This window comes from Dicentrarchus labrax, unplaced genomic scaffold (assembly GCF_905237075.1).
Source record: "Dicentrarchus labrax unplaced genomic scaffold, dlabrax2021, whole genome shotgun sequence".
Classification (NCBI taxonomy): Eukaryota; Metazoa; Chordata; class Actinopteri; family Moronidae; genus Dicentrarchus; species Dicentrarchus labrax.
The window spans coordinates 1551530-1574288 of NW_026136704.1; the positions used below are offsets into that span (position 1 = coordinate 1551530).

The window sequence follows — 22759 nt, forward strand, 5'->3', positions numbered from 1 at the left end:
GGAGTCATTTCAATGTCTCTCACATGCCAGATTCTTTTCTTGTTTAGTTTTAAATGTAGTCATCATCAATATTATAATCACTTTAAAATATTAGATAAATCAGGATCAGTATTCATGTGTATTTTGCTTAAATATTTGCAGAATCAGTTAAATAAAATCTGAATGGATGGTTTCTAAGGTAGAAACAGAAGCCCTAAATTCTACAGGCCTAAAGGGACATGGAAGACAAAGATACAGAAGTACTTACGGTTCAAAACCCTAGAGTCCGAGCTTCATTGCTTTACGTCATTTGGGAAACCGCAAACCAAAGCAATGCAGAGGTTCACAGAGTTTTATTTATATTTATCTGCTTATCAAAGAGGCAAAAGAGCACTGAAGGGGACTGCGATATTCTCGTTGGAAAATGTATTCAAGCTTGACAAATCCAGTTGTCTGGAATACTGCAGTTGGTGATGCCCGGGTAGCTCACCTGTTAGGACTGGTGCCCGGTGTGAGGCCGGCTCTGCACTGTGTGTCATCCCCCTCACTGGCTCAAGAAAGTATGACCACATTTCACCTATTTTAGCTGCACTCCACTGGCTGCCAGTCCTTTTATTTGCTTTTAAAGCCTTGAATGGCCGTGCCCCATCTTACCTCTCTGAGCTGCTGCACCCCTACACTCCCAAGCGATCTCTCAGGTCAGCTGACCAGCTGCTCCTGACAGTACCTAAAGCTAGGCTTAAGCTCAGAGGGGATCGATCGTTTGCTGTTGCAGCTCCTAAACTTTGGAATGGATTGCCGCTGCACATTAGACAGGCCTCCTCTCTGTCTCATTTTAAAACCCACCTCTTTTCTTTGGCTTTTGACATCATGTAGAGCGTTGATTTTATGTGTATACATGCATATTTTATCGTGTGCGGGCAGTGCATTTTATTTATTTTAATTATTTATTTTATTGCTTTTATTTTTCTAATGTGTAATTCATCTTTCTATTGTGTTTCTATTGTGTTATCTATGTTCTCTGTTAATCTCTTCCTCTGTCTTTCTGCACTCATTCATGTTCCATTAATGCATGTTACTAACTTCACTTCTTCCCCGGAGTTCTTGTGCTTTCTCATCTCGCAGGTTCTCATGGATCCTGGTGGAGCCTCCTGCCATGGTCCTGCTTGACTGCCATTGCCAATACTGTTGTTGCTGTGCACCTGTCTGTCTGTCTCTCTCTCTCTCTCTCTCTCTCTCTCTCACCCCAACTGGTCGAGACAGACGACCACCCACCTAGAGCCGGAGGATCTGTCCTAGGTTTCTGCCTTTTAACAGGCAGTTTTTCCTTGCCCTTGTCTCCAAGGTCTTGCTCATGGTGGTACTGTTGGGTCTCTGTAGTTAATGTTATAAAGAGTTCGGTCTAGACCTGCTCTATTTGAAAAGTGTCCTGAGATAACTTCTGTTATGAATTGGCGCTATACAAATAACAGTGAATGGAAACCTTGTGTTTGTTAAAATCGTGCTATATAAATAGAGTGGATTGGATTGGATTGGATTTCCTGTCACTATAGATTAACTGCAATAAAAAATGTAAAAAAAATTCATCTGGGAACACAGAAAGCTAAGTAACCAGAATCATTAGTTAGCTAGCACATAGCATATCTAAGTAAAGGGAAGGAGGAAGATGACCGAGGTTTGCTCAACTGTTATTGGAGCACAGAGCCAAAAGGGGCGGGGCTTAGGAAGGATCAATTCTTTGAGAGACACCTTTAGGGGCTCTTTATCAGAAACAGTGGATTATGTTGCACCGTTTGGCCGATGTGTCATTATTATTATCCATCACAACCCAAAAACGCACACAGGTTGCCACAAACGTCCTTTTATTAAAGATGCAGTGGAATATACAGGTTTCCTCCTGGGCCTGTCAAAATAAAAGCCAATTCAAATATTGTTACAAATAATAAAAATGTTTTGGGGGTTTTTGATCGTTATCCTGTGATGTTGTGTTGTTGTGAAAAAACCCCAAACAGGTTCATTCAGTCTGTCCACACACACACACACACACACACACACACACACACACACACACACACACACAGTAACACAACTGTACATTGACGTTTCTGACAGTTTTACTTTGAATGTTCAAATTAATAATTCATTTTGTGAAATAAATGTTCAGTAATTACACACTGTATTAATCTCTCCTGACACTTCACATGAATAAATGCTCATTAAAGGACCATACTGGTGTTTTTTGCATTTTTTTTAAAACTGTTATAACACATCCTGTTTACATCACATCCCTGCTGATCATTTCCTGAATCATCCATCAGTTTTTAAACTGATTTCCTTCCTTCTATAAAAATCGTTCTAAATGTCCAGATTTTCATTAGTATCAAAGAATTGTGGGAAATGTCGGAGGGCTCTGATTTGGTGCCGCCATGGTTACGCCCTTGAATTCAACTGGTTCCCAACCTTTTTCCTTAAGGGACGCTATCATTGAGTAAACTGTGACATATTTTATGCATATTTCATATTATATACCTGATCAACTGTACAACCCAAACAGTGAACTCAGTAACTGTAGGAAGTTTGTGTAAAACAAATGAATTTTAATATTGATTATTTCCTGTGAATATTGATCAGAGATGAGTTTTTCTGATAGAAACCTTTTATACAATCCTCTGTTTATTATGTTATTTATTACATTTTTAACAATCATACAGACTTCATAGACTTATTTTTTGACCAATTCAGTGTTTTCTTCTCCCTGATTCTTGCAGTACAGCTTGTGTTCATGTCATCAGAGTTTTGATGTTTAATAATCCACTCGAATGAGATAAACAGATTATATAAAAATTCTTAAGTAACACAAACCCAATTTTGCAAGTTAAATAACATCTTTGATTAAGTTCTTTTTAATCGTTTTTTTTTTTAAACAATATGATTACAAAATTAAGTCACCTAAAATGACTAAAGCTACTTGATCAACAATGTTTTTTTTACTGACAAAACGGGGTTAGTCTTAAGATTTTTGTTGTAATCAGTTTCACAAAATGTTTTGAGTGTAATTAACTCATCTGGTTTTACAGTTTCATCTGTGACACTCATGAACGGTGCGAATAGTTGAGAGTGTTTTAACTTTTACTCGCCCCAAAAAACGTAAGAATAACAAGATAGGAGTGCACGGCCGTCAGGGAAATTTTTTTGCTGATGCGTTTCTGGTTGTCTCCTCTTCAAGAAGATTTTCATAGAAATGAAGAGAAACCAGCAGCTGACGATTTGGAAAATGATCAACAACAAACTCTTTTATGCTCCTTTAAAATCCTCTATAAAGGTTGATTATTCATGACATTAATAAATCAAATAAAGTATTGATGCACTTCATGCAAACTGGGCCACCAGTTCCTCAACCGACTGGTGGCTCCCTCTGACAGTTTCAGGTCCTCTCGACAGGTTGGGACGTCCTTCCTCCGGTGTTTCTTCACGCTCTGCAGCTTCAGACCGACCGTTAACGAAAAACCTCCATCAGCCAAAGGCCGTGTCGTCGTGGCTCGAGTGGCAAACTGTTCCAGATCAACCAAAGTTGGCAGTATTGTTGTTTATGAAGACCCTCTGATACGACACATCGAAACTAATCTCAACACAACGTTACTCCTGTTCGGTCCCTAATGGAAACACATAGAACAAAGTGACATTAGAGGCATGCTACCAGCCGTCATTACGATGCCGCGGTCGCCGGTTCAAGTCTCCGGAGCGGCGAGCTGCTCCGTCTGAAAACACAACTAGGCTGTGGTACTCTAGCTTTTTACACCCCGGCAGGACGCAATGAGAGGACGAACATAAACGAGAACACAAACACGGCACCACCGAGTGTTTAAAGGGTGTCCAGACTGTGGTTTGACCTAAAGGTGACCTCCGTTAGCTCCACACTACAAACAGCAGCGAAACAACAACAGCAGCAGTGGCGGCAGGCGACGCCCGGTGCCTCTATCTGTCGTTGAGTTTGGGCGAGTCCACCGGCTCCTCGTCTTCGTCCTTGTCGTCCTTCGCCCCGATCAGCCGCTGGCGGGCAAAGTCTTCGAAGATGATGTCGTCGTCGCTGAGGGAAAGGAGGGAGAGTTGTGGGAGTTAATTCAGAACAAAACATCAAAGAAACAGAAAGAAAATGTTTGAGATGAAGGCGGGACGCAGCGGCGAGCAGATAGAAACGTGTGGAGCCACAGGAGGGAAGAAGTCTGTAGATTAGGTTTCCACAGTCACAGGAGAGGATCAGTTTCAGAGATTAGCTTTAGCCTTTAGCCTCTTTAAAAGAGAACAGATCCACCTTCCAATGACGCCTCAATTCAATAAAAATCTAGAAAAGGAAACTCCATCTTCATCTTACACATCAGTCTGTTTAGGTTCTGTTTCACAGACTCCAGCAGTGAGTGCAGGGACTGAACTGCAGAGGATCCAGGGGCAGTTGAGCTCGCCTGAAAACATGATCTGTGAAACTGTGGGAGGTCTCTAAAATACTGACAATGTCAACCCCTCCAGAATTTAGCTGGCTTTCTTTGGGATTGTTGCAGCCTAAAATTTTGGGAGGGTCCGTGTGAGACGTTCATGTCGCAACATTAGAAAACGAGGAAGTGAGTTTGGTGACGCACGACTTAACATTTTGTGCAGGAAACTACAACAGTTGGTCAATATCAGACAATGTTTCCACCCTAACAGTAGAAACAGTGAGCGCCCCTGAAAGTCTTGGTAGAGTTCACACACTGACTGAATGTGTCAGCTAACAAGTATCCTGATGTATATGTGATAAATCCATCTGACAGCGTGTCGTTCTTCATCCTCTGAACAGCACAGCCCGACACTGCCCCTCTGAACTCACTCATACTTTCTACTTTCTCTTCCCAAAAATGGAAGATTTCGAACATTTGGTAAAAGGACTGAAAGAGTTTTTTGCCACATTTTAGCAAATAGATTAAATGTAGCCACATTAGCATTAATTCTAATAGAATGAGAGCACTGAGCACCTGCAGGTGGTTTACCAAAGCTACATTTAAAATATATATAATAATGTTACATATAATTAACAGTAACAGGACTGACAATACGATCAGAAACAGACAATGATTTTGTGTTATTGCTGATCAATAATCAGTATTGATGACAGATACAGCGACCGTATTAACTGTGTATTACTGTAAACTACCTTTTAATACCACAGAAGAAGAAAACAGGAGGGTTTATCTCCACTTCCTGTTACTGTCTGCTTTTTACAGGGTTCATTATTAGAAGGTAGGTCAGCTCAGTTTATGGGAATTATTAAGGTTCAAATCCCCTCTGCTCCACACTGTCACACCAAACTCCATTCAAAAAACGGCTGTTTTAAGGAAGTAAACCCTTTATTTCCACCATCAGTGAGACTGTTTTCACTGAGCACTTTTACAGTGCTTGTTTCACCCTAAAGGGGGCGCTGTCATTCTGCAGACAACAAAGTGACGTATAGCTGTTCTCATGTATGAAGCTACTTCCTGTAGATGATGTGACTTTTTTCAAAGACAAATGAAATGTGTATTTTAGCTAAAATATTGTTAATTTCCGATTAAAAAAAATTATTTTATGTCTAAATTAAAAATATAAAATTAAAAAACAATTAAGAAAATAAGATTTCTGAAGGGTTGTAATCATTATATGTCATGGTGAAGTGTAGAGTCATTCTTTCAGATTTGATTTCCAGCACCAGGATGTGCTCACAGATAATTAAGAAATGGAATTATTTCATCTCTTTGTCTTTAAACTACAAAATAAGAGTTGGTGTGCTCTTATTTCTGAGTCCTTTCCTGTTGTAACCTCTGCAGCTGGTGAATAAATTCATATCTGCTGTTAATGGGTGCTTACAGGAGCGTGGAATAATGAGCTGTAAAATGCAGAGTTGCTGTTTGAGTGGTTTTCTGCGGCTCTGCTGACAGCAGGATGAGTTTCCAGTTTACAGCCCATTTCCTGCAGCTCGCACAGCAGCGGGCATTAAGACGCATTAAGGCTCAGACTCAGGAGACGAGTCCATCACAGTTAATGCTTCAGCAGGCGGAGAGGAAACCCTCTCTGCTGTCAGGGTTATTGACGAGGCTGTGAGGAGAGCTGATGAGGATGAGGACAGACAGACAGACAGACAGACAGACAGACAGACAGACAGACAGACAGACAGAGAGGAAGAGAGACGGATGCTCACTTTGTGTCAAACTCAATCAAGTTTGTGTCGATCTGAGCTTCATCTGGAGCTGCAGAGAGAGAGAGAGAGAGAGAGAGAGAGAGAGAGAGGGGCAGGGTTAGACACTGAACACATCAGTGAGGCATTTAAAGACCAACAGACTAATCACTTTTTCACTTTTTTAAATACATAGAAATATAAATAAAATGACAAATATCCTGTGAATTTACATCTGTAACTTTAAATAATCATAAAATCACTGCTTATTTAAAGAAAAGATTAAAATAAATTTTGCAAATCTATAATTTTTCACAGATATTTGCTTTTTATTTAATAGATTAAACAATTAGTTTCAAGTTTAATACTGTTAATGCATTTATAAAATTAGTGACATTAACAGTAAAAAGTATTAGTTGTGTAATTTTGTTTGTTAACTGACAGATATGTTGTATAATGATGGAAGTTGAATAAATGTTGTTTATCAGTGTATAAGCATTGGTAAACTGTCCAAATACAGTTGTTATCAGTGTAAACAGCAATAATTACTGTAATCTCACAGATAATGACTTTATTACACTTCTATAACTTTTAACATTCATATTAAAATAATAACAATCCAATAATAACAGCACTCTGCTGGAAATGTAAGTCTGATTATTGTATTATAGCAGAGTTCACCTGGATTTATAGATCATTGTTTTACACTGTAAATATCTTTAATTAAACATTAAAGAGACAATAAGTGACACAAGATTTTATGTAAAATGGAAGCTAAAAACTGTATTTTCATTATAGAAAATAGTTATTTCCTGTTATTTTACTGTATTTCACCTTTAGTTTTTACAGTGATTTCTATTTGTAACAGGCAGCGATTGGTTTCATTTCTTTAAAAATCAACTTGCAGACATTTGATCCCTCAGATTATCTAACCAAAGAGGACAAAGTGCATTATGGGTCATATTTCTGTGGTGGGAAACCAGAACTTCAAATATACAACAGCATAATTATTGTATAATTTGAACTGAGCTGAACAGAAATAAACTGTGCTGCTTCTGTTGATCGTGAACACACAGCAGTACTTGCTACGGTTCCCTAACTGCCTGATTTTACATGAAATACATAAATATGAGGAAGCTAACAGCGCTCTGATTGCAGTTTTACCTGGACTTTAAAGACAAACTGTTGTATTTTAAAACTGTATAATAATAAATGCTAATAATCCAACTGTAATCTGATTACATCTTTTTTTATAACTGTAATGGATTACAGTTACCTTTTCTATATCCTGATTACGTAGCATGCATTTAATGTAACCCACAATCTTTCATTAACATTACCCACAGTGCTTTAGTTCTCTGAAGCTAACAGCAGACTAATATGAAAAGTTTTGATCGGGCACGAAAAATCAGACTTTGTGTGTGAGCCCAAATCACGGAAGCAGTCTGGGGCCCGAAACCGACCCGAATTTACCTTAAGATAGATAAATAAATCATTTAAATACTTTAGTACAAGCTAAATTATTATTAAAACTAATAAATATCAAATGAATGCATCATTAATCGGGTTCGGGCAGAGATTTAAAGCCCTACGGTCGTCCACCACAACCACCCCATAATGTATGAAAACCATTTACTAACATCCAAACTGATCTGAGGCAGCCGGTTGTATCAGGACATGAACGGAGTCATTTACAGACTGCAGGGACCTGAACTCACCGTCTCTGTAGATGGACTCTTCTAACGGCTTCGGGTGCATTAATGTGAAAGGAAGCTCGACAGAGACGTCGCTGGAAAACAAATCATTATCTGCATTACAGGCGATCCACAGCAGCTCTATTACACACAGTCAGTGTATATCTCAGTGTGTGGTTTGTATCAGTGTGTTCATCGATGATCTCAGTGACGTGACATAACGTGAAAGGTTACCTCGCCGCCAGATCTCCCAGGAGCCTGAAATCAATAAACATTTAACAGCTTCAGTGTCTCAGCAGCAGCACTTCTACTGATCATTAACACTTGTGGTGTCACAGAGCCGCTAAAGGCCGGCTGTGTGATCTGTTTCTGTTCAACCCGCCGTCCACTTTCACTCGCAGGAGGGACGAGATTTAGAATCAGAGCATCCAAATGTCAGGATGAATCACGCTATTTCGTTTCCAAACAGCGAGCAAACTACAATGAACTACAGAACTACAATAACAGCCACTGTCTGCAGTGATGGATGGCTGGAGGGATCAACAGAGACTGAGCGCACAACACACTGAAACTGAGCTTTAAAGTCAAACTGAAATCTACTCTTTCTGACCGCACCGCAAGTGGAACGCGCCACGGCCACCTGGAACATGGCGGTCAAAACCATGGAATAACGCAGAGTCACGAATGAGTGTACAGGGTAGCTATAAAGTGTTCCAGCTGATTGTGGCCGTTCTCCACAGAAAAAAACATAGAAAAAAGGAATCATTTGACTAGAAGAAAAAAATATCAAAAATCATCAAGTCAACAAAATATAGCGAGCAAAAAACTCTGGACCCCAGTTAGGTCTGAAGATCGGGTGAATCGAGGCGAAACGTACAGTCAGAGGCGAAACGTACAGTCAGAGGCGAAACGTACAGTCAGAGGCGAAACGTACAGTCAGGGTCCGTGTATGTTTTGGTCATTGGATTTTCCTTTCAGAAACGGGTATTAAAAACAGAAAACGAGTGGTTATTTGATTTTCGTTTTAAAATACAAAAATGAAAATTGAAATACAAGGCGTTTTTCTTTTTCATGGTCAGAAAGGGATGAGCGAAATTAAAAAAATGATTCGATTTTCATTTTCTATTTCATATAACAAAAAATAAAATCACTAGAAAACAGAAACAGAAAAAAGGCCTGTTGTTTCATATTCTGAGACCGGATGTTGTCATTTACAGGACGGTGCTGTGGAGAAGAAACAGTAGACTAGTAGACTGCGGTCAATCCAGCCGTGAGTCCGATCTCCGTGGTCAAATCAGCCGCACTTAAATTTAGAGGGTACAAGTATTCTCAGCATTATGGTAAATGCGGAGAAACAGCGTATTTACTTCCGGTTTTCAAAATAAAGGTATTTAGAGCCGTAAGCTATAATTAAAATATGTTACATTAAAGTGTTTCATGCCCCTGATGAATAAAAACCACTTTATATCAAGTATCTTTACTGCACCAGTGTGGAGAAATGCCAAAATAAAAGCCTCATATTTATGCCTCCAGAGATTGCATATTTGACCATATTTGAGATACTGTAAAAACATATTGCTCAGTGTTTCCTGGCTACTGATGGTATATTTGACTTCTACACATATGAGACTACAAACATATTTAATATCAAGCATTTTTACTGTACCAATTTGGAGAAATTCAACAATAAAAGTCCATATTTGTACCTCCAAGTGGTATTTTCATATATTTGAGCTACTGTAAAAACACTTTGCTCAATAATATCCATATGGAATCTGGAAGTATAAATATGGGACTTTTATTCTTCAATTTCTCCAAATTGGTGCAGTAAAAATGCTTGATATTAAGTATTTTTGTAGTCTTAGATGTGTAAAAGTCAAATATACCATCAGTAGCCAGGAAACACTGAGCAATATGTTTTTACAGTACCTCAAATATGGTCAAATATGCAATCTCTGGAGGCATAAATATGAGACTTTTATTTTGGCATTTCTCCCCACTGGTGCAGTAAAGATACTTGATATAAAGTGTTTTTTGTTCATCAGGGGCGCATGAAACACTTTAATGTAACATATTTTAATTATAGCTTACTGTTCTAAATACCTTTATTTTGAAAACCGGAAGTAAATACGTTGTTTCTCCGCATTTACCATAATGCTGAGAATACTTGTACCCTCTAAATTTAAGTGCGGCTGATTTGACCACGGAGATCGGACTCACGGCTGGATTGACCGCAGTCTACTAGCCTACTGTTTCTTCTCCACAGCACCGTCCTGTAAATGACAACATCCGGTCTCAGAATATGAAACAACAGGCCTTTTTTCTGTTTCTGTTTTCTAGTGATTTTATTTTTTGTTATATGAAATAGAAAATGAAAATCGAATAATTTTTTAATTTCGCCCATCCCTTTCTGACCATGAAAAAGAAAAACGCCTTGTATTTCAATTTGAATTTTTGTATTTTAAAACGAAAATCAAATGACCACTCGTTTTCTGTTTTTAATACCCGTTTCTGAAAGGAACATCCAATGACCAAAACATACACGGACCAGTCAGAGTAACGCACGGACTCACAGAGGTTGTTATAATGAATTCAGTTGGACTGTAAAGCTCAGCTGATTATACGTTGAGGTAAACACAAAGCAGAGTGTACTGACCCGCCTCGGGACACGACCAGCTTCACTTTGACCTTGTACGACACGATAATGCCGAGGATCTCTTTATTGGCTCCTTCTCTTAACCTAAGACAGGATATAGATATTCAGTCTGAGAAATCGAGTCATTTCAGCTCTCAGCAGATCATTATGTACAATTAATTACAATTAACAGAAAACAAAGTAGTATTATTATTTGTTCTGTAATTGAACATAATTACAGAACAGTAACAGTATTAACAGTAATAAGGAAGTGGAGGAAGTAGGGTTTGGTTACGTAGTAGGTGCAACCTAACTTATCATGACACTCGTGTGCCAAATGTAGATTGACGGTTACTGGTTAATTAATGAATGAATTTATAATTATACAAACAATGGTGCTTTAGTAGCTCAATGATTTCTACTCATGCTACGTAACCACAGGATTGGCGGTTCAATTCCAGCCTGCCCGTCTCTCTCCTCATGTTTACTCTCAAATTGTCCAGTTCTGACATGAAGGGCAACTCGCACTTCTGTTTTTTCTTACAGGCCCTGGAAGGCATCACGAGTGCCATGGGACTCACAGTGTGCTTGAGGCCAGGTTGGTGTCCTCGTGCTTCAGTTTTCCATCCAGAGCGAGGCCTCGTTTCTCTCGGTTGTTGGCCAGGAACGGAGTGAGAGTGAAAACTTTGCAGAAAGTCGAACTGGGAGCAACCACGTCACTGAGGACAGAAAATATCTTTGTGGTAATTTTGTCAACCAAATCCTTAAACTTGATTCACTTGAAACAATTATTTTAGCACTTTATGGACCTCTGATCAATCCTAAATATTTCCTCAAAAAGTCACTCATTGAAGAATCCTTACTAAGATGGTTCTGAAACTCCTCCAACAACGTTTGTGCCTGTGTACTGATCCGATACCACCTAATTTATTAGCCCTGAACATCTACAATTTAATCTATTCAGCTGAGTGAACTCGATGGACCTGAATGGACCTTGTGAAGAGAACGTATTGAAATTAGACTCACTCTGACTCCTCGGTGGCCACAGGACATTTGTACTGAGCTGTGTTGAAGAGGCAGATATCTGCGTACTGTCGCACTGCGGAAACACAAACCAGTGATCAGTAACACGAGTGCGACACAGAGAGAGAGGACAGCTGCTCTGAGGTACCTGAGATTTTCATCTTCTTCACCGTCTTGTTGGTGTTGTTGGTGACGTGAACGTTGACGCTGATTGGCTCCCCGTGATAATAGATCTAATACAACAGGCAGATACACAGAGATAATTTTATAATTACCTTTATCTTAAAGGATAACACATTTAATGATCAGGTTGTAAGCAGATATCAATGATCATTTAGTTTAAATCTGTATCTTAGGATTGTCTGTACTTCCTGTTCTGTTCTACTAGATGGAGTTATATTTAGACTGCTGTGTGGTTTTCTACTGATAGTCAGTTCATCGACCGACACCAGGCCAGGCTAAATGAGCACGAGCGACAAACCTTTTGACCTCTTTTGCTGAGCCAGACTTTAGCTGCCAGGTCTGTGAAGTAAACCCAACACGGAAGTGTCTTAAACCTGCATTCTCTTTAACAGCCAACAGGGGGCAGCTCCACTCTGATAGTATTCAGAATCAGAAATACATTAATAATCCCAGGGGGAAATGATTATTTATTGAGTCTTATAGAGAATTTATGAGCTCAGTAAACAGTTTCCTGATGAGTTTCTGGTCTCAGTCTCTAGTTTCAGTCTTCTTCCATACAGCATGATGTTCATTTAGTAACTGATGGTCCCATTTAGAGTAAAATAGACCATAAAGCAGGGTATGCTTTAGGGCGGGGCTACCTTGTGATTGACAGCTCATTCTCGGTGAGTCCGTCCAGCTCAATGAAACAAAAAAAACACACTAAGAATACACTAAAGCCATGAAAAATACACCAGGCAAGCAGAAGTGTGTGTGGATGGTTCAGGTGTGTATGGATGGGTCAGGTGTGTATGGATGGCTCAGGTGTGTATGGATGGTCAGGTGTGTATGGATGGGTCAGGTGTGTATGGATGGTCAGGTGTGTATGGATGGGTCAGGTGTGTATGGATGGTCAGGTGTGTATGGATGGGTCAGGTGTGTATGGATGGGTCAGGTGTGTTGGATGGGTCAGGTGTGTATGGATGGTCAGGTGTGTATGGATGGGTCAGGTGTGTATGGATGGGTCGGTGTGTATGGATGGTCAGGTGTGTATGGATGGGTCAGGTGTGTATGGATGGGTCAGGTGTGTATGGATGGTCAGGTGTGTATGGATGGGTCAGGTGTGTATGGATGGGTCAGGTGTGTATGGATGGGTCAGGTGTGTATGGATGGGTCAGGTGTGTATGGATGGTCAGGTGTGTATGGATGGTCAGGTGTGTATGGATGGGTCAGGTGTGTCGGTTGCTTTCTGTCTGTTTAGCTCTCTCTGTCACCTCTTTGTCCAGAGAGGCCTCCAGGTGCAGAGGTTTGTCCGACATCAGGAACTGTCTGGTGGTCTCTGCTGTGGGCTGAGGACCAGGTTTCTCTGGAGCATACTGAACCTTCCGGATCACCAGACGCACTGAGTTCCTGCAACGACAACAACAACAACAACAACAACACTGATGCTACGACTCTGGATTATGTCAGCAGCGTTCCTCTCTGTGTGCAGGAAGCTGCTAATGCACGAGTGATTTCACTTTCATTCATAATTCATCTCTCTCTGCAGCAGATCACTTTTACCTTTTATGGATCTTTTCTTCAACATTTTCTGCACAGAAAGCTTTCACCTCAAAGTCGACTCCACAGGCCTGAAGACACAACAGCAAGAACAGTTCATATGTTAACCTCTTTGACTACTTTTACAGCTCAGATAGATAAACATGGCGCCCTGGAGGAAAGCATTTAACCCTAAACCTGCTGCTGGAGGAGCTGCAGACTATGAAAAAGAAGTTAAAGTCTTTACCTTCCCAGTGTCCTCTGGGCCCGGTTGCAGGGTGACAGAGCACGGCAGATTTAGAGGAATCTGAAAACACACAAAGGAAAACATATCTTTAAAAAGCTGCAAAATGATAGGTAAATATTTTTCTCAAGACAAGTGACTGACTATTGCATTTATGAAAAGGACGAAATAATACACTAAAAACACGAAAAATACACTAAAAACAAGACAAATACATTAAAAACAAACTGAAGTTACACTAAAAAAACTAATAATACAATAAAAACATGAGAAATAAACTGAAAACACACAAACGGCTGCCTGACAGGCAAATTCAGGGGCAACAAGTACCTCATGAAGGTTAATCATGCTGGATGGCTCTTGATGATGATTAATCAATAAATGAATGGTCACTCAACATGTCTGGCAGGCTCAGTACCTCGAAAGTGAACGGGTGGGCGTGTTCTCCCAGTTTTTTAATCAGGCGTTCTTGAAGACGAGTCAGACTCTTCTCTTCGGGGAGTGGAGGGAACGCCTGGACGTTCGCCACAAACAGGTCTTTCCGAAACGTCAACCCGAGGACGTCCAGATCCTCGCGACCGTAACGGAACGCACAGGTCAGAGTCACAAACACTGATGGGAACAAAAACAACACAGAATCACATCCTGATACACGATCATTAACTTCTGTAAATATTGTTGTGGAGCTGTTTTCAGTATTTGTGTTAAGCTAAGCTAGGCTAAAAACATCCTGGACCTTTCTCTGGACTGGACACAGAAATGAAACTGATCTCTGAAGACAGATGATAAAAGGATTTACTAAAACTCCTCCTATACTGGCAAACATGTGTGTCTGTGTACTGATACCATACCACGTAATTTATTAGACCTGAAACACAACTCGCTTTAAGGTATCTGTAAACGCTGTTTATTATTAGTTATCACGCTGTAGGGGTGAATAGATCTGGGTGTCATCAGTGTAACAGTGAAAAAAGAAACTGTGTTTTGGGTTAATGTGTCCTAACAGGAGCATATAAACAGAGAAAATGATCGGTTCGAATACAGAACCCTGAGGGATTCCACAGGAGAAGCGAAAGAGGAAATCTGGACTTTAGCTCCCAGCAAGGAAATGAAATAGCGAGCTCACACACACAGTATATTTTCTTGGAATTTTTGTATTAAGATTTTCATACGTGATCTAAGTGAGAATATATAATCCTATGTGGTTCTCTTACTATAGCTATACCGACTTAAAACAGCCTCTTGTTCTGCCCAGCTTCAAAGGGTTGGGGAGTTCCTCAGGGAAGCGCCATGGGGCCTCTGTTCTTTCTAATAAAAGTTACATAGACTAAAAGGAGCATTCAAAGATTTCTTACCTTTCCTCTCCTTCAGGTACTCCGGGTCGATCAGGACGACGCCGTCTGCAGGAAGAAAAGTCAGAAAGTGGATAAACAGAAGACAGCAGGTTTTTATTCAGATTTTAACCTAACCCCAAACTGAAATAAAGACTACCCAATAACAATATGACCTTCAATAATTAATATTAGTAAAAACTGATCTCACCAACAGGCTCCACCAGGTCCACGTGGTCCACAAAGTCTCTCTTCCCCAAATAGACAGTGAGCTGAGGGAGGAACACAGCAGTCAGATCAGCCAATCAGAATCAACAAACAGCTTTTTCTTGTATTTACAGATTATTTTACTTCTTTTGTTCAGCTGTTGTGTTTTTTTAAGTTTGCTTGGTGTCTACACATCCAGGAGGTCACATACTTTAATGTGAGCCAGGTTTTTCAGCAGGTTGAAGAAAAAGAGGACTCACCTTTCCATTGGGACTGGCTTTCTTAAACACTCTGAAAATAAACACAGAGAGAGAAAAGCAGTGAAGTGAAGCTGGTTCTGTGTTGACCTGAGTAGCTTTTATATGCTGGTACATTTTTACTTGTGTACTTTATCCGAATAGTTCCTCGCAGGGAAGCTGTTAGTTACAAAGGTTTTACTGTTTTAATTCAAATTATTCTGTGTTTTATTGCTTCTTCTCTAAAATGTCATGTTTGTTTCAGCACAAACTGTACAGATAAATAATTTATTTTCATTGTATGGCCTAAAAAATCCTTAAATTCCTGATCAGTTGGTAGCTTGTTTGAGGTAAAGGAGCTACAGTGGCTAATGTGAGACTGTTGATCAGCGTTTCTCTGGAAGGACCTCCTGTCAATCATGACTGAAACCCTCATCATCCTCCTCCTCTTCATCACCATCAGCAGCAGTTTCCTGTCTCTTATTACCCCCCCACCCCCCTTTGTGTTAATGTTGTCATAAATTAGCTGCTGCAGCTCCATTAGCTTTCAGCTTCCTCCCGAATGGGCCTTCATCAATCAGCAGCATCAAGACGCCGTTTAACCGGAAACCGGCGGGACTCTTGGGAGATTGCTCAGCGTACGATTACCTGCTCGCCATCATCTCTGCAATTAGTCCAATAAAATCTTAACAGGGGGGAGTTCTGCATCTCAAAACACAAATCAAACAGCAAACATCAACCGTACGACGGGTGTGCGAGCATTAACATTAATGAGACGCTGATCAATCAAACACTCCAATAAACGACGCAGATTTTCTGTTTTCTATCGCAGGAAACTGAATTTCTTTGTCAAGACGTCAACTGAGATTTATTTCACTATTTTGTTTGCCGACATGAAATCGATTAATTGAGAAAACAGTTGATTAACTGACAATTAAAGATGTTTCTTGCTTGTTAATAGAGTTAGTATTTAGACATCATTGTTTTTTATAATTAGGAGTTAATATTGTATCATTTAAATAAAATGACACACTACTGATATTTCGGCATCTGGACATAAAAAAAAAAGACTTATAAAATACAGTAATTTTCTATAATTTAAATACAGTAGCTTCAATTCTGCATAAAATCTTGTGTATTTTTGTCTTTTTAATGTTCAATTAAAGATATTTACACTGTAAAACCAATGCAGTGGTCAATAAATCCAGGTAAACTCTGCTATAATACAAATAATCAGACTTACATTTACAGCAGAGTGCTGTTATTATTTTATTTTTCTTAATCTGAATGTTAAAAGTTATAGAACTGTAATAAAAGTCATTATCTGTGAAATTACAGTAATTATTGCTGTTTACACTGATAACAACTGTATTTGGACAGTTTACCAATGCTTATACACTGAGAAAAAACAGTTTAAATTAAAAACAGCAGATTGTAATATTATCTACCAGTATCTATATCTCAGTTCTTTCTGAAAGCAAACTGACACCCTCTGCATTTAAAAGTGAGAGAGAAGATACTGAGAGCTTCACTTAGATTGACGGTCAGACAGGAAGAGAAAACCTCAATGAAAGATTCATAGACAGATAGATCATAATGTTTGATCCTACCGTGTATATATAAGTGTCTGAGTTCAACAACCATCTGCCTCCCGTTGGTCTCACCCTGAGAGACAGCAGCAAACAGGAAGTCACAGAAATGTTCACTTCCTGTTTGATCATCTGATTGTTTGTAACAGATTAAACCTTAAATATTAAAATCGCGCAGAAAATCAGCTCTTTGATCAGGAGTTTCCCATCATGCACTGGGTCTTGAGTGGGTGGAGAGCGACTGCGGGGCTCTCCGAAAAACCAAACCAACATTAAAACTGCTCATCGTCCCCCGGGACCAAAGTATCAGAGGATTGTCACAGAACCAGAGCGGGGCCCGAATGAGTCACAGAACCGGAGCGGGGCGGCTGACGGAGGCCGGCTGATGTCCAGCGGCTCCGACCAGGACTCTGACTCTGGGGATGAAGACCCGGCAGGTTCGGGCAGCAACAGGAGAGGAATGAAACAGAGGAAGAGGAGCCAGATTGTAGCCAGTTAATTAGTCAGTAACTGTTAACGTTATCCATCATCCATCATATCGATCAGTCAGGATTAGTTTCCGTGAAGTTGGAAGTTATTTATTCGTGTGATGTTACACTGTGTTGGAATAAATGAACTAAAGGTTCAGTCTCCTTACTGCTTGTTCTGACACATTCAGACTCATTACTGCTGTTTCTGTTAGTGTTTAACAGATTATACAGATTATAATCAATACAGTAATATCAGAAACGATCAACGACTAGTCGACTACGACAATCTTTAGTTGGTGGCAGCCGTACTTTAGATATTCTCTAATGACCTTTTTCAGTGACAAAAAAGAAAACTATAACTCAATGTAGATTAACGTTACTTTCGTTAATGTTTGAATATGTCATGTTTTTCTTTATCTGAATGTTCTCAGTAATTTTATGTTAATGTCTGTCAGTGGATGAAGTGTTACTGAAGAGCTGCAGAGCTTCTGTCTGTCTGATCGATCAGAGAGGGAGCACTAAGTGACTGATCAATATCTGACTGTTGTGTCGGCCTGAAGACTCCCCCGATACTGACACCTGAGCGCCACAACATCATCATGATGTCACACCTGACTGCTGCAGAATGACACAGAGGTTGCAGGTGGACGATAAAGAGGATCTATTGACTTAAACTGGACTCCAGTTCTCAGGCTGTGTTCAAGACAACAAGGGAAAATTAGTATCGTGACATTACATTTTCATATCATCCCATCCCTAGAGGCCACTAAATCCTACACACTGCACCTTTTAAAGCATTTAATGAGTTATTATCTCATAATTATCAGTTATTATCTAGTAATTGTGAATTATTATCTCATCATTAAGAGTTAAATCCTTCTCACTGCACCTAAAAGCATTTAACTGTAGAAAGACAAGTTGACATATGCAATGCTGACCACTGTAATTGATCTAAAATGTCTACAAAACGAGACAACAAACGGTTATTCTGGACATTTTCTGACAGTGGACCAGTTGTAAATATGTCAGGGAGGAATGGATGAAGAAGAGCAGCCACAGCGAGCTGTTAGAGGAAGAGCTGAACACCTGCAGCCTCTCAGCCAGGTAACCAAAGTAACTGTCACACTCCTCGAACGTCCTGTATTTAAAACCAGTCTGCAGATTACAGTCGGCTCATAATTCTGCTGCACGACCACTTCACACCCTCCTCCTCTTCCTCCCCCCACTGGCCTCCGGTCAGCGTCAGACTGAATTTATATTCACTCCAATTTCTTTTAAAACCTGAGTCATAAATCAGTGAGCTGCTGATCACACACAGTGAGTTCATCAGCACAGCACCTTTTAACAACAGCAACAACTCACAGTGACAAAGAGGCATTAAGACACGCTGTAAAGGAGGATATAACGCACATAAATTTGATTTAAACAGTCAAATAAAATAAAACTAACACCCGATTTTAAATAAATACAATGTTTATGAGCACACTCAGTTTCTATTATAAACAGCTGAACCCACTGCAGACATTAAATATATAGAAATGTATTTATTCAGTAGTTATTTAAGAAGTTTCAGGCAGTAAAACATCACAAACCTGTCAGATAACAAACAGAAAATGAGTTTAAATTAACAAACTATTTATTTTAGTTTTGTACGTTGAACTATTATGTGTATTGAGTTATTATCTTGTAGGTATGAGTCATTAGCTCATAATTATAACTTTTTAGCAGATTGAACCAATGTAATCCACTGCAGTCAGTGTAATTTCCTGCACAAAACTACCACAGATTTTATTCTCCTGGAACCAGGTGCCTTTGTTTTTAATGAATTATACTATTTTTGGACTTTTCTCCCTCAAATTCAATGCAAAACAATTTCTAAAAACATCATAATTCTTTAGACAAGCTGCTGTGAAATCAGGAATTTTGGGCCCAACAATCCCAGAAAAAGCAGCGAAAACCTGGAGGATCACCAACCAGAGAGGGTGTCCATCCTGTTTGAGGGGTCAGTTAGCTTTGCACAGAAAGCTTGTAGAAATGTCCTTCAGAAAATACCCAGAGAGTACTTTACTTTGATTACATTTCTGAGCCGGTACTTTTTAACTTTTACTGAGTAAAGAATCAGTATTTCTACTTTTTATTCAAGTGTTGTTTTTGTCTTTGTGACACTTTAAAACTGAATGCAAAATATCTGTAAAGAAAAAGAGAAAATTGGTTGAAAAACAGTGATTGTTGCTGTCAGGATAAAGGACAGACGTCATGCTGTATATACAGGGCATAGGTCAGTACTCTTTCTCCTGTTTGCATCCGTCTGTCGATCTTCCTGAAACACATTCATTCTCTGTTAAAGGGTTCATTTAATCCGAACGGAGGCTGAGGACAGGCGCTGTTCACGCTGTAACAGGAAGTTGAAATGAGCAGTTTGTGTTAGTGACTCGTCCTGGTGGGGAAGAATTGTGAAGTTTTTGCTGGAGGTTTGGTGCAGATCAGCAGTGGCAGTGTGAGCTGCTCTGTATGTCTGACAGATCACACTGAGCTCATTAATATTCTGCCGACAGCACACACTCAGATCATTCAGCCTGCAAACACAGAAACACTCAACCTCGCAGAGAGCAAATAGAAATGTTCTGTGGACTCAATCCGGTTCTGGGTTGAACCGCAACAACTTCACAACAAAAGTCTGAGGAGGAAACTCAACATTTCTCTTTTAACAATAACATCAGGTCAAAGAGAAACTGGACGTGTTTGTGTTTAACTGAACGTTAACCAGAGGAGCTTCCCCTCCTCAGTCCTTAGTTTGTACATCCTTGTTTCCTTTCCTCACCTCCATGAGACTCCTTTATACGGCACAGGTACCAAAAACACTTCAGTGAACAATAAACCTTTGCATCCTCGCTACTCCAGCGAATTGAGATGTCTCTAAAATAACCTCTGACGAAGAAGAAAGAATTGGTTCCAGTGAGTTCTGATGCTACGTAGCTACAGTTAGCATCTGAACAACAACAACTATCAAACGGATGAAGATAAAATGTTGTACAGACGTTCATATTCATAAGACTGCAACGAATGTGTTATTGTTTAGCATCACATGGTTGGTACCAATAGTCCATCTAGTTTCATATAATACCAGTATCACCATCACACCTGAAGGTAGGCAGACAATCAATATACGTACTCTGGTTAGACTTTCAAAATAAAGCTTATGTGGTTAACATTTTGAAACGGTCACAGTTTGGTTACGTACCCGGCGTAACCGAGGCAACGTATGTAAAATAAGTTGTTTTGGGTTCACGCGGGAGAAACTACGGTGGCCACAAAACTCACGAAAAAACATTAAAGTTCCTATCTAGCCAGTGTTTGGTTTGTCCTTTCTGGGCTACTGTACAAACATGGAGGTTCAACATGGAAAGTAGCAAGTTAGCTAGCATTTTGCTCTGTAGCTAGGTAACTAGCTGGTAGCCAGCCGCTAACTGCCGTTAGCTCGGTCAGACATGCAGCTACGCTAACTGACGCAGTGTGTTCGGTCCCGGGAGGTAGCCGCTGGTGCTAGCTGATAGCACTAGCTGCATCGCAGTGTGGACGTAACACAAACCGATGTAAACACCGATCAATATCTGCCGATCAATATCTACTAATCAATATCTACCGATCAATATCTAGCTGCCTGTTTTTACTAACGACTGATTTAAGTCGTTAGTAAGAGCTAGAATGTAGCCTGTTGTTCAGGAACGTAAATATGAGGAAGCACTTCCTGTTTCATGTTCAGGAAGTAACAATTCTGGCGGCCATGTTGGAGTTTCTTCTACTCGTTACTGAGCCTGAAACACGTGATCACAAAGTCACATGTTCGATTGCGATGGAGGGCCTTTAGCCCCCCCAATATTTTGAAGACCTTGCTGATGAGTAATTAGTAATGTGATTACTTCTCTTAAAGAGTAACTGATTACTGAATTACCCCATCATGTTTCCTGTCCGTCTGTACTATCAAAATAAAAGCAGAAATGTATGCCACAATAACAAAATAGCTCTGTGTTATGTTGTTATAGAGAAATCCACGACGACGTCACAGTGCTGGAGGTTCTGACAGAACGTTATGTAATGTTACAACAACACAGTGTGTGGTTCTCTCTCTCACACACACACACACACACACAGGTTCTTCGAGGAACCGACAGAACGATGTGAAGGAAACACAAACACATACAGCTGTCACACATTATATCCTACCTGGTTCCTTTATCCACCATCCTGACGACGCCGATGAGCCGACAGCAGCCGGACGGAGAGATGTTGATAGAAGAGGAGGAGGAGGAGGAGGAGGAGGAGGAGGAGGATGGAGGGATGCCGTCACCGTGGAAACTGAGGGGAAGATCTCTCTCTCTCTCTCTCTCTCTCTGTCTCTCTCCCTCTCTCTGTATTTCTCTCTCAGGAAGTCGTCGTCATGCCGTCAGATTCTCCTCAGCGGGAGGAAAAACCTCCATCTGAGCTCTGAACGGCTGAATCCAGCACTCTCCTCCTCCTCCTCCTCCTCTTTAACTCCCTCCCTCCTCTTCCTCCCCCCTCTTCCTCCCTCCCTCCTCTCAGACTCATTAGCAGTAAAATGTGTTAAAACATAACAAACACCCAGAGGATGTTTTATTTCAGTCTGTCATTAACGTCCCGCTGACAGCTGACCTCCGCCATCCTTCAGTAAATAAATAAAATATTGACATATAAATTAATCTATAAATACTTCATTCATAACTGAGCTCTAAACTTCACAAACGCTCCAGAATCAGAAGTGAAACTGCGTCACAAAAAACAGAGCTGCTGTACGGAGTGCGAAATGTGCCAATATTTCAGTTTATTTATTTAAATATTTGATTTATTTATGTGTACAAACACGTTTAACTGAGAATGTGACCAAAGTGTGACACTCAAACACAATGTGAGCCTGTCAGTAGGTAAAGTCACAACAACGTTAGCTTGTTGCTCTTTTCACAAATATTTGTGATTGTTCGAAACACTAACAGAGACACTTTGAATGAGTTTTATTCTGTTTCTGTCGACTTTAATGAAGTTACGATGATCTGAAGGTAAAATGAGTGTTTGTGTCTCTGGAGTCTGGTGGAGAGTGATAGTGATATTACGGCTGTTTGTGGTTAAACTAAAGGTCTATCTCTGTAGGGATCCTTTCTATAATGCTGTCAGACACTGACAATAACAACCTGAGTCTGTCAGTGGAACAAACAACGACTACTGTTAGTGGAACAAACAACAACTACTGTTAGTGGAACAAACAACAACAACTACTGTTAGTGGAACAAACAACAACAACTGTTAGTGGAACAAACAACTACTGTTAGTGGAACAAACAACTGTTAGTGGAACAAACAACAACTACTGTTAGTGGAACAAACAACTGTTAGTGGAACAAACAACAACAACTGTTAGTGGAACAAACAACTGTTAGTGGAACAAACAACAACTACT

The 22759-nt window shown here is 40.0% G+C and overlaps 1 protein-coding gene and 1 long non-coding RNA gene across 2 annotated transcripts; one reads left to right on the plus strand and one right to left on the minus strand.

The window, feature by feature from the left end:
- Positions 1-1824: 1824 nt before the first annotated feature.
- Positions 1825-21803, minus strand: arrb1 (arrestin, beta 1). Its single transcript, XM_051399475.1, has 16 exons — positions 21515-21803; positions 15256-15286; positions 15000-15060; positions 14813-14857; positions 13876-14069; positions 13461-13520; positions 13238-13305; positions 12949-13084; positions 11661-11745; positions 11516-11588; positions 11071-11208; positions 10511-10594; positions 8089-8112; positions 7879-7949; positions 6185-6233; positions 1825-4066 (listed from the first exon to the last, which is right to left on the minus strand). Exons 1-16 carry the CDS (start codon positions 21532-21534, stop codon positions 3955-3957), a joined length of 1251 nt encoding a protein of 416 aa, XP_051255435.1. The 5' UTR covers positions 21535-21803; the 3' UTR covers positions 1825-3954.
- LOC127363066 (uncharacterized) lies at positions 11759-12938 on the plus strand. The gene is made up of 3 exons (XR_007884657.1): positions 11759-12591; positions 12648-12684; positions 12721-12938. It is a non-coding gene; the product is annotated as an uncharacterized LOC127363066 (long non-coding RNA).
- Positions 21804-22759: the final 956 nt, after the last annotated feature.

Coding starts and splice junctions, on each gene's coding strand:
- arrb1 (XM_051399475.1), bottom strand. CDS start 21,534: ATGGTGGATAAAGGAACCAG. Junction 13,521..13,875: donor CCCACCCGTTCACTTTCGAG/GTACTGAGCCTG, acceptor GTGTGTTTTCAG/ATTCCTCTAAATCTGCCGTG. Junction 11,746..12,948: donor AGGCCTCTCTGGACAAAGAG/GTGACAGAGAGA, acceptor CTGTTGTATTAG/ATCTATTATCACGGGGAGCC.